This window comes from Nerophis lumbriciformis, linkage group LG06, assembly GCF_033978685.3.
Source record: "Nerophis lumbriciformis linkage group LG06, RoL_Nlum_v2.1, whole genome shotgun sequence".
Taxonomy (NCBI): domain Eukaryota; kingdom Metazoa; phylum Chordata; class Actinopteri; order Syngnathiformes; family Syngnathidae; genus Nerophis; species Nerophis lumbriciformis.
The window spans coordinates 18117141-18129301 of NC_084553.2; the positions used below are offsets into that span (position 1 = coordinate 18117141).

At 39.8% G+C, this 12161-nt stretch overlaps 1 protein-coding gene across 2 annotated transcripts in view; it reads right to left on the bottom strand.

The window, feature by feature from the left end:
* The window catches only part of LOC133608539 (glutamine-dependent NAD(+) synthetase), an 88620-nt gene that overhangs the window by 41890 nt on the left and 34569 nt on the right, over positions 1-12161 (bottom strand). For both annotated transcript variants that reach the window (XR_009815609.2, XM_061963841.2), the window contains exons 7-8: positions 1280-1368; positions 1069-1186 (exon numbers count right to left, since the gene is read on the bottom strand). Coding sequence is in view for 1 of the 2 variants with exons in the window: in XM_061963841.2 (XP_061819825.1) it covers positions 1069-1186; positions 1280-1368 (207 nt within the window). In the remaining variant the exon portion in view is untranslated. The remainder of the gene's footprint in view (positions 1-1068; positions 1187-1279; positions 1369-12161) is intronic.

Here is a 12161-nt window from a genome sequence, read left to right on the forward strand (position 1 = left end):
GAACAGGTGACACTGAAGTTTCAGAACCTGGGAAAAGACAGTTCTCTAAAGCTAGTAGTGTTCTGCGACGCCTCGCTGGGAAACCTTACAGATGGAGGCACTCAAGGGGGACATCTCATTCTGCTGATGGGTGAGGAAGGAAGATTCTCACCTGTGTACTGGCAGTCAAAAAAAGATCAGGAGAGTCGTACGGACCACTCTTGCTGGAGAAACTCTTGCCCTTGCAGATGCTGTTGACAGTGCCATTTCTTTATCTGACCTTCATGCAGAACTTACCACAGGGAATGTATCACAACATGTCTTACCAATAGTGTGTGTCACTGATTATCACTCCCTTGCAGACGCCATCAAGTCTACTAAGTCAGTGACAGAGAAAAGGCTCCGCCTTGAAATAAATGGCATCAAAGAACTTCTTCAGAGTAAAAGAATCCAACAGATTCTCTGGGCACCTACAGGAGAGCAGCTAGCTGACTGTTTGACAAAACGAGGTGCATCCGCACTTCAGCTCCTAAAGGCACTCAGTGTTGGAGAGTGGAAACTGGAATAGAGACTATTCTTTTGTGGACAGTTTTTTTTTTGTATAAGTTTTTTGTTGGTCACCATGTTCTTACATTTTCATACTTATGGACATTATTAATAGACTGTGATTTTTGTGTTCAAAAAACAAAAAGAAAAAAAGGTGGGAAATTGTAAATGTTCTGTTTTTGCATTGCGCATTATTATGGTAACTCTTTTAGTGTATTTACGGTAACTCCCAGCATGCATTGCTCTATGCGCGGGCTTCGGTTGCTAGTCGGTTATGTGAACGGCAGTAGCCGGTTTGTTATTGTGTTCCCGGAACTTAAACTCAGTAAAGTATACGTATAAAAAGAAGAAGGTTGTCGTCATTGAGCTATCATAAGGTATTTAAAATGTTGTCCAATGTCAAAGTCAGTCAAATTTGACCTGAACAGTATGTAAGGGTCAAAAATCTTGATGAAGATTGAATGAATCAAGAAAAATAAACATAGCGTTTACACACATTTTTCACACAAAGACAATTGTTGGACATGATCTACCGTACAGTACCTTGGTGGTGGCAGACTTGATCAAGTTCATCCTTTGACCAGCTTTTCGGAGCACATGGTGGCTCGCAGAGGAATTCGTAAATATTTCAACCCCATCAAGACCCATCTGAATATGAGGGCTTATCCAAAGAGTCCATAGTATTAAGTTGCAATACAATAGCAAGACAAGCTTCAAAAATGACATTGATAACTAATATGCGTTATTGTGTTACCTAGTAGGGTGCCACAGCTCTTCGCACATCTCTGTACCAATACATGTATCCTTCGTGGAGAGCACACAATCTCCAAATGAGACTGTATCCTAAAGAAGACAGAGGTGGACTTTGACATGATAATAATAGACAATTATAGCTTCATACTTGGAATGTAACGATTTAGAAATTCCAAACAATTTGGTTGACATGACACGGTTTATCATGCATTTTCTTTCTTCTTTGTGTTAGTCTATCATTGACAATCATTATGTGAGACAAGAACACATATGTCTTTCTTTTCTTTATGCATTTTAATTTGTAATATACAGCGAGTTCAAGGTGGCTAACAATGGCGGTAATAGGATCCGCTCCAGTCACACATAAAAGCGCTCTAAAAACATCCAAAAACCTCCATCAATCAAAAATCTCTTTTACATTAAATATATATATATATATATATATATATATATATATATATATATATGTGTGTGTGTGTATATATATATATATATATATATATATATATATATATATATATATATATATATATATATATATATATATATATATATATATATCTGTCCTGTCCAGCCACTTAGGCTAATCATATTGTTGATGTAGATCAGGTGTGCACACACTTTTTCTGCAGGCGAGCTACTTTTCAATTGACCAAGTCGAGGGGATCTACCTAATTTATATACATAATTTATATTTATTTATTTATGAAAGAGACGTTTTTGTTAACAAGTTAAATGTGTTTAATGATAATACAATCATGTTTAACACATATAGATTCCTTTCTTTCATGAAGACAAGAATATAAGTTGGTTTATTACCTGTTCCTGATGACTTGCATTGATTGGAATCAGACAGTAGTGCTGATAACGTCCACATTTTGAAATGGAGGAGAAAAAAGTCCTCCTTTCTGTCTAATACCACATGAAAAAGTGGTTGGTTTTTGGCATCTTATTTGACCAGCTTCCATACTCGTTTTTATACACTTTACAAGAAATACATTGGCGGCAAACTTCGTGCACGCCAGCTTTCTGAGACTCTTATTTTGTTAGCGCAGGCAGGATGAAGCAGCGCTTTTATTGTGAAGACAGGAACTGTGCAGTAGGTCTTTTAAATGTGCTTTATAAATAAAGTTGATTTGATTTGATTTAGAGTTTTGACGGCAGGCACGCAAGAGTCTGTTGAAACAAAAAGTGTTTCTCGCCTTCCTGGCGGTAATTGTTTCTTTATAATGAGCTCGCAGCAGCCAGCATCATCTCACAAGACCTTCGGGTGCCGTGAATGTCAATCAAGTGACGAAAGTGACGTCTTAGTGAAGATTGATGATCGCTAATTTTTAGGTCTATTTTTTTAATGCCTGGCTGGCAAGCGACTGACACACCCTCCGCGATCGACCTGTTGTAGATGCACATATTGCTGTACATATTTCCTTTAGAAAAGAGAAGTGTGGGATACTTCTCTTGTTGCCTTAATTGTATTTGACTTTATTAAATGTTTAGGTAGCATTTTGTTAAACAAAACCATTTTTTGTAACATAATTTATCAGAGCTGTTTGTCTATTTTATGGAGGAATGCTGTTAATCATAGAACTGCAATTAATAACTGGCCACCCAATGTTATTAGAAAAGTATTGATTTTAAATTGAATAGGTTGGACACGAGAGTCGATTCTGAATCGACTAGTTACCCCCAAGAATCGAATCGAATCGTGCCCAAAGATTCACAGCCCTGCACTGTAAATATGTATGTAATGTAGTAAAAGGCACATTCATAATATTTACGTATTTTGTTCATTTCAAGCATATGGCGGCGCATTAATTTCACAGACACATCACATCATTTGCAATTTCCTTCAACAACAAAAAACAGAGTGGTATTTTATTTTGTTATTGGACATTTGTGCTTGTCACAGATTGTCCATAACAAACACCATGTTATGGTTATGGTTTAAGTTTATTTAAACAACATGATTCATCGTATAATCTGCATATTCTCATTGCAACATGTTTGAAAAGGAGTCGAACGAAGAAAAGCTTTTTTAATTCTACCCCATTCCAATTCATAGCAATTACTAACACATTTGTTCACTTCCTGTTCTCATCTTTTGACACAATTAACATCAATGAAGGTTCTCTTTCATCCAGGTCATTGTCATCTCAGGGCATTCAATCGATCGCAACTGGGCTGCTTGGTTTGTCTTGGAAGACGTTTCGCCGCTCATCCGAGTAGACTTCATCAGTTTGTGCTCATAGACAGACTAGATCTGACTAGATCTGACCAATCTAAATCGATTGAATGCCCTTAGAAAATTAACAACAATAATTTCTAAATACAACAGCTTTTTTAATAGTTGAACCAGTCATGATTCAAATAATGAGATGAATAATATCTAATTTTCAACAAAGTTCAAGATATTTATCAAGATTCTTCTTCTTTGTACTTTGTAAAACTTTGTTTGACTTATTGGCTATATCAACTCCATATTTTTAATTCCACATTTTGATATACTAAAGGTTTTAAGTGTAGTACGTGCACACAAATGTTTCTTAGATTTTCATCTAAGGTCCCCCCCCCCCCCCCTTTTTTTTTGAGAATAAATGTTATACACTCTTAGGTAGCTGGCTAAAGTTTGCTTTGTGCATAATTTTAGCTGATTGTAAAAGCACCAAATCATTGAGTTTCAGTATTTTGGATTCAATAAATAAAGTGTTTGTATATTCTCGATGACCTACATTTTGTATCATTCTAACTAATCTTTTTTTGTAACACGATTAGAGAATGTAATGTATTTTCGTAGTTATTTCCCCATATTTCTGCTCAATAACTCAGATATGGTAACATTGGCGAGCTGTAGAGAATATGGAGTGATTTTTGGTCAAGAATATATTTTGCTTTATTTATTATTGAAATATTACTTGCCACATTATGTTGTATAATTTTATATGAGATTTTCAGTTCATTTTATCATCAATAATTACACCCAAAATTTGATTTCTTTCCCCCTTTCAATGTCTACTTCTATTTGTATTTTGCTGTATTTTCTACTGCTACCAAATAGCATTATTTTAGTTTTGCTGAGATTCAAAGATCGTCTATTTTTGTCAAACCCCATCTCTTTAATATATTAATTTATTGTTATTATTTGTATAGGCTTATGTGTGTTTTCTCCTGAAGAAAACACAGTCGTGTCGTCCGCAAACAATACTAACTTTAAGTTCTTTGTAACTTCACAAATGCCGTTTATATGGAGATGAATCATTTTGGTCCCAGCCTTCATCCCTGGGATACGCCACAAGATATGTTTAATTCTGTTGACATTTTTTTCACCTAGCATCACATATTGCTTCCTGTTGGTTAAGTAGCTTCTTATCCAGTTCAGTATGAATCTTCTGATGCCATACCATTCTAATTTATTTATTAAGATATTATGATTAATTGTGTCAAATGATTTTGCCAGCGCCATAATTACTGCTGCTACACCTGTATATATTTATATTCCACTGGTAATTTCAACGCCATCGATGTTGAAATGTTAGCTCTGTATTCGTATTAGTTCTCTGCCAGTGTTCCACTTTTATGAATGTGTCCAATCTGTTATTAAATGTTTTCAATACATTTTAGATAATTGTGTTAGTAAAGAAACAGGTCTGTAGTTTGCAAATTGGTGTTTGTCTCCAGATTTATAAATCGGTACAACTATTGCTATTTCATTTTGCCTGTTTGAAATGAAATATGCATATATCCTGATATATGCTAAAGGTTCTGAAATTTCTTTAATACTTTTTTTTTATAATTTCCATATATATTCTGTGACAGTCAGTTGAAGCCTTGGATTTGCATTTATTTACAATTTTGAATATTTCGTCTTTGTCACATTGTTGAGGAATATCGAGTTGGGAATTCGGTCTAAGGCAGGGGTACCAAACTTTTTGACTCGGGACCACATTTGGTTAAAAAAATTTGGCCGGGGGCCAGGCTGTATGTATATATATATATATATATATATATATATATATATATATATATATACACACATACATTGTCTTTATAATCCGTTTTGTCATTTAACATCAATTAACATTGATGTTTATCAACATTTATCATTGTCACGTTATCGATGGGAAAATTCATTTTTAGACAATATGATTTGCCTGAGCGGCTAGGAGACACCAAGAGTAACAAACGGTAGAAAATGGATTAGAAAGGAAAGATTTAAAAATAAAATTAAAAATAAATAAATAAACATATTTTTTTAACTTGGGACTTCCTGTGGGCCGGATTTTGGATGCTGGGTGGCCGGATCCCTGGTCTAAGGTTTCGTTAATGTTTCGTTAATGTCTTCAAACTGATCCATCATCTACATCTGGAAACATTTATTCCAGATGGATTCCAATATTTACAAAGTTAAGTAAACGTTCAACTACTTCATCCATATTGTAATTTTTTATATTTCTGTCTGGAAATTATTGTGGGTAATCGATTTAGCACGATATTTAATGATACTATTTAGTATGCTCTATGTTGCCCTCATGTTGTTTTTGTCTAATAATTGACTAATATTATTTTCTGCATGTTCGAGTATGCTGGTTAGCTTATTATTATATATTTGTAATTGTTTTCTGCTTCTGTAGATCTTTGTGTTATGACTGTTCTACTAAACAATTTTTTTACATGCATTTCTCAATTCCCTTTTCATCCGTCGTTTACTGTTTTTCTTTTGCATCTTACTAAGTTGTTTCAATGGACAATGTTTGTCATACAGCATCAGGAATGTATTAAAACTATTACCACGAGCATCATCATCATTTGCATTGTCCACATTGTTCCAATTTTGTTCTCTTAGTTCATTCTCAAAAGCAATCATATTTTTCCCTGAGCATAGACTTTGAAATGTCCTTTTGTCATCCATATTTCTCTTCCTGTAGTTTCCGTCATAGATTGTGAAAACTAGTACATGATTGTTGATGTCTGTTATTAGCAGACCACTTGTAGTATTATTATCTAAATCGTCAGTAAAAGTATTATCAGTAAGGGCAGCACAGTTAGGAGGGATAGCGTCAAGCTGAAAAATTGTCCAATCGGGTCCCCTGACGCAGCAGACAGACACCGACAGGCTTTGGCAGTTGCAGAGGCAAAATCCCGGACATGGGAGGAGTTCAGAGAAGCCATGGAGAACGCTTTCCGGAAGACTTCGAAGTGATTCAGGACAACTATACGCCGTCTCAGCAGCGGGAAGCAGTGCACTGTCAACACCATGTATGGTAGGGATGGTGTGCTGCTGACCTCTACAAGGAAGTGAAGTGAAGTGAAGTGAATTATATTTATATAGCGCTTTTCTCTAGTGACTCAAAGCGCTTTACATAGTGAAACCCAATATCTAAGTTACATTTAAACCAGTGGGGGTGGCACTGGGAGCAGGTGGGTAAAGTGTCTTGCCCAAGGACACAACAGCAGTCACTAGGTTGGCAGAAGCGGGGATCGAACCCGGAACCCTCAAGTTGCTGGCACGGCCACTCTACCAACTGAGCTATACCGCCCCACAAAGGAGATGTTGTGGATCGGTGGAAGGAATACTTCAAAGACCTCCTTAATCCCACCTACACGTCTTCCTGTGAGGAAGCAGTGCCTGTGGACTCTGTAATGGGCTCTCCTATTTCTGGGGCTGAGATTGCCGAAGTAGTTAAGAAGCTTCTCGGTAGCAGGGCCCCAGAGAAGGACGATATCCGCCAGGAGTTTCTCAAGGCTCTGAATGCTGTGGGGCTGTCTTGGTTGACAAAACTCAGCAGCATTGCATGGAAATCAGAGGACGGTGCCTCTGGACTGGTAGAAAGGGGTGGTGGTGCCGCTATTAAAAAAGGGGAACGAGAGGGTGTTCCAACTATCGCAGGATCACACTCTTCAGCCTTCCTCAGGTCTATTCAGGTGTACTGGAGAGAAGGCTATGCCGGATAGTCGAAACTTGGATTAAGGTGGAGCTGTCTGGTTTTTGTCATAGTCGTGGAACTGTGGACCAGCTCTATACTCTCGGCAGGATCCTTAGGGGCGCATGGGAGTTTGCCCAACCAGTCTACATGTGTTTTGTGAAATTGGAGAATGCATTCGACCCTTGGGAAGTCCTGTGGAGAGTGCTCAGAGAGTAAGTCGGAACGCCCGACTGTGGCGGTCCACTCCCTGTATGATCAGTGTCAGAACTTGGTCCGCATTGCCGACAGTAAATCGGACCGGTTCCCAGTGAGGATTGGAATCCTGCCCTGTGTCACTGACTCTGTTTACAACTTTATGGACAGAATTTCTCGGTGCAGTCAGGGCATTGAGGGGATCTGGTTTGATGGCTGCAGGGTTAGTTCTTTGCTTTTAGCGGATGATGTGGACCTGCTGCCTTCATCTAGCTAGGATCTTCAGCTCTCACTGGATCGGTTGGCAGCAGAGTGTGAAGCGACTGAGATTAAAATCAGCACTTCCATGTCCGAGTCCACGGTTCTCACCCGGAAAAGGTTGGAGTGCCATCTCCTTGGGTTGGGGACAAGATCTTGCCCCAGGTCGAGAAGTTCAAGTACCTCGGGATTTTGTTCACAAAAGAGTGAAGAGCAGCTTGTGAGATCGACAGGCTGATTGGTACGGCCTCTGCAGTGATGCGGACCCTGCATTGGTCTGTCGAAGTGCGGCCTATGCAGTGATGCGGACCCTGCATTGGTCCGTCGAAGTGAAAAAGGAGCTGAGCCGGAAGGCAAAGCTATCATTTTACTGGTCAAGCTATGTTCCTATCCTAACCTATGGTCATGAGCTTTGGGTTATGACCAAAAGGACAAGATCACGGGTACAAGTGGCCGAAATGTGTTTCCGCCATCGGGTGGTGGGGTTCTCCCTTAGAGATAGGTTGAGAATCTCAGTCATTTGGGAGGAGCTCAAAGTAAAGTCGCTTCTCCTCCACACCGAGAGGAGCCACATGAGGTGGTTCAGAATTCCCCCTTAACGCCTTCTTGTAGAGCTGTTTAGGGCATGTCTGACAGGTAGGAGGCCACGGGGAAGACTCAGGACACGTTGGGGTGACTATGTCTCCCAGCTTGCCTGGGAATGCTTTGGGAACCCCCAGGAAAAGCTGGACACAGTGGCTCAGAGAGATAAGTCAGGGCTTCTTTGCTTTGGCTGCTACCCCCGCGACCCGACTTCGGATAAGCGGAAAAGATACATGGATGGATGGATGGAACAATAATAACTACTAATCATGGCAAAATTAATAAGAGCGAACAACTGTGTGGGACATATGATGATCCAGAAGCTTATCTTCTTTTAGCCTGACTATACAGAGGATGAGCTACAAGTTTTAGAAGCTGAGTGATAAGCAGATCCAGCAAGTAGCACTAGTGCTAACCAAGAAATACAAACTATGAATATACTGTAACAAAACAATCACTTAATATGCAATGTCTGCTTTCACTGGGATGCCGACTGATTCAATGTTTTGTATCTTCCCTGAGATGAAGAATTAATCAAAATCGTAACGCAGGTAAAAAGATAAAAAATGTAAAAAGGTGGGTGCAAACGAGCACCTTTTTGTGACTTTCTCATGATCTATGAGTATAAGTTGAATGTCAAAGTTGATCAACTTCTTAGTTTATAGCCATAGCCTTCTACTACAAACCCCGTTTTCATATGAGTTGGGAAATTGTGCTAGATGTAAATATAAACGGAATTGAAACGACTTGGTCGCATAGTGATGCGGGTGTGGTTCTCCCAAGGATGCAGACGGCTTCGGACACAGCTTGCAGGTAGGAAAATGATTTATTTTAAATATAAATCATATGATGGATAAACAAAAAACATGCATGTAGCACAAAAGGCAAAACAAAAGGACTAGCGTGGGAGCTAGCAGGAAAAAATAGCATAGCGTGAAAAGCTAGCAGAATCAAAGTAGTCGTTAACAGTTGTATGGGAACAAACTACGAAGCCAGACAGAGTGAGGCCAGAGCAAAGACTAAATAGCCCTCTGATTAGTGCCCGGGCAACAGGTGCGCGTCCCGAACACTAACCAGAGGCAGGTGAAAGTAATCAGCTGACATGGCAACTGAACACAAACAAAATCAAATGTGCTGAAAACATATGTGACGAGAAACATAAACAAACTATGATCCGTGCAGCGGATCGTAACAGGAATACAATGATTTGCAAATCATTTTCAACCCATATTCAGTTGAATATGGGTTGAAAGTGTTCCTGAGCCCATGTGGTGATCTCCTTTAGAGATTGATGTCGGTTTTTGATACAGTGCCGTCTGAGGGATCGAAGGTCACGGTCATTCAATGTTGGTTTCCGGCCATGCCGCTTACGTGGAGTGTTCCTGAGCCCATGTGGTGATCTCCTTTAGAGATTGATGTCGGTTTTTAATACAGAGTCGTCTGAGGGATCGAAGGTCACGGTCATTCAATGTTGGTTTCCGGCCATGCCGCTTACGTGGAGTACTTTTCAGCATTAATGGTGCCTTCACAGATGTGTAAGTTACCCATGCCTTGGGCACTAATGCACCCCCATGCCATCACAGATGCTGGCTTTTGAACTTTGCTCACGCAGTTGTGGACAAAGGGGTGTACCTCCCCCCATCCTTTCTTGTGAAAGATTGAGCATTTTTTGGGAAGCTGTTTTTATACCCAATCATGGCACCCACCTGTTCCCAATTATCATCAAACACTTATTTGGAACATCCCACAGGTGTGCAGGCTAATTGGGAACAGGTGGGTGCCATGATTGGGTATAAAAACAGCTTCCCAAAAAATACTCAATCTCTCAATCTTTCACAAGAAAGGATGGGGCGAGGTACACCCCTTTGTCCACAACTGCGTGAGCAAAGTTCAAAAGCCAGCATCTGTGATGGTATGGGGGTGCATTAGTGCCCAAGGCATGGGTAACTTACACATCTGTGAAGGCACCATTAATGCTGAAAAGTACTCCACGTAAGCGGCGTGGCCGGAAACCAACATTGAATGACCGTGACCTTCGATCCCTCAGACGGCACTGTATCAAAAACCGACATCAATCTCTAAAGGCTATCACCACATGGGCTCAGGAACACTTCAGAAAACCACTGTCACTAAATACTGTTCGTCGCTATATCTGTAAGTGCAAGTTAAAGCTCTACTATGCAAAGCGAAAGCCATTTATCAACAACATTCAGAAACGCCGCCGGCTTCTCTGGGCCCGAGATCATCTAAGATGGACTCATGCAAAGTGGAAAAGTGTTCTGTGGTCTGACGAGTCCACATTTCAAATTGTTTTTAGAAATATTCGACATTGTGTCATCCGGACCAAAGGGGAAGCGAACCATCCAGACTGTTATCGACGCAAAGTTCAAAAGCCAGCATCTGTGATGGTATGGGGGTGCATTAGTGCCCAAGGCATGGGTAACTTACACATCTGTGAAGGCACCATTAATGCTGAAAAGTACATACAGGTTTTGGAACAACATATGTTGCCATCTAAGCGCCGTCTTTTTCATGGACGCCCCTGCTTATTTCAGCAAGACAATGCCAAGCCACATTCAGCACGTGTTACAACAGCGTGGCTTCGTACTTTCCTGGCCTGCCTGCAGTCCAGACCTGTCTCCCACGAAAATGTGTGGCGCATTATGAAGCGTAAAGTACGACAGTGGAGACCCCGGATTGTTGAACGACTGAAGCTCTACATAAAACAAGTAGGGGAAAGAATTCCACTTTCAAAGCTTGAACAATTAGTTTCCTCAGTTCCCAATCGTTTATTGAGTGTTGTTAAAAGAAAAGGTGATGTAGCACAGTGGTGAACATGCCCTTTCCCAACTACTTTGGCACGTGTTGCAGCCATGAAATTCTAAGTTAATTATTATTTTCAAAAAAAATTTAAGTTTATGAGTTTGAACATCAAATATCTTGTCTTTGTAGTGCATTCAATTGAATATGGGTTGAAAAGGATTTGCAAATCATTGTATTCCGTTTATATTTACATCTAACACAATTTCCCAACTCATATGGAAACAGGGTTTGTACATAAAAACACTGTGCAGCTGCTAAATGCTACCCAGCTGTTGTTGGCATGACCACCGGAGCCAGGAATTGTAGCATCTTAAACTTATAGGGTAACTGCACTTTTTTGGGGATTTTCACATCATTCACAATCCCTTTTTAAGACACATCTTTCCTTTTTTATGCATTCTAATTTGAGATACACGGCAAGTACGAGGTAGCTAACAATGCAGGTAATGGGAGTCATCTTTTGCGCACATAAAGCCCTCTATAAACATCCAAAAACCGCCAACAATATACCATTTACACCTTGTGACCTGCATATTACCCAAGTATAAGCGATATTTTTCTGAGCGCTAACACAGAGGAACTACTTTTACCGGCAAAGTGATCACCGGGTTAACATAGCTTATGCAGCTATTGACATACTGAGCCAGTGAGTTGCTGCATCGCCTTTGAGTTATGTCTATCACTTGTCTAGTAAAAGGTTTTGGCATAAGCCGAGAAATTGGTCAACTCTGACATTCAACTTGGACCCGGAAAAAGACATAAAAAGCTGCTTGTTTACACCCACCTTTTTTTATTATCTTTACCTGTATAAGATTTACAATTAATTCTTCATCTAAACGGGAAGATATAAACATCCCATCAGTCGGCATCCCAGTGAGAGCAGACTTTATACAGAACCTGATAGTTTTATTATGTTCGTAGTTTGTATTTCTTGTATAGCACTTAGTGATAGTGCTACTTACTGGATCTGCTTATTTTATAGATGTTTTTAGAATGTTTTAGAGGGGGGAATATTGCGTGGCGCAGTGGAGGAGTGGCCGTGCGCGACCCGAGGGTCCCTGGTTCAATCCCCACCTAGTACCAACCTCGTCATGTCCGTTGTGTCCT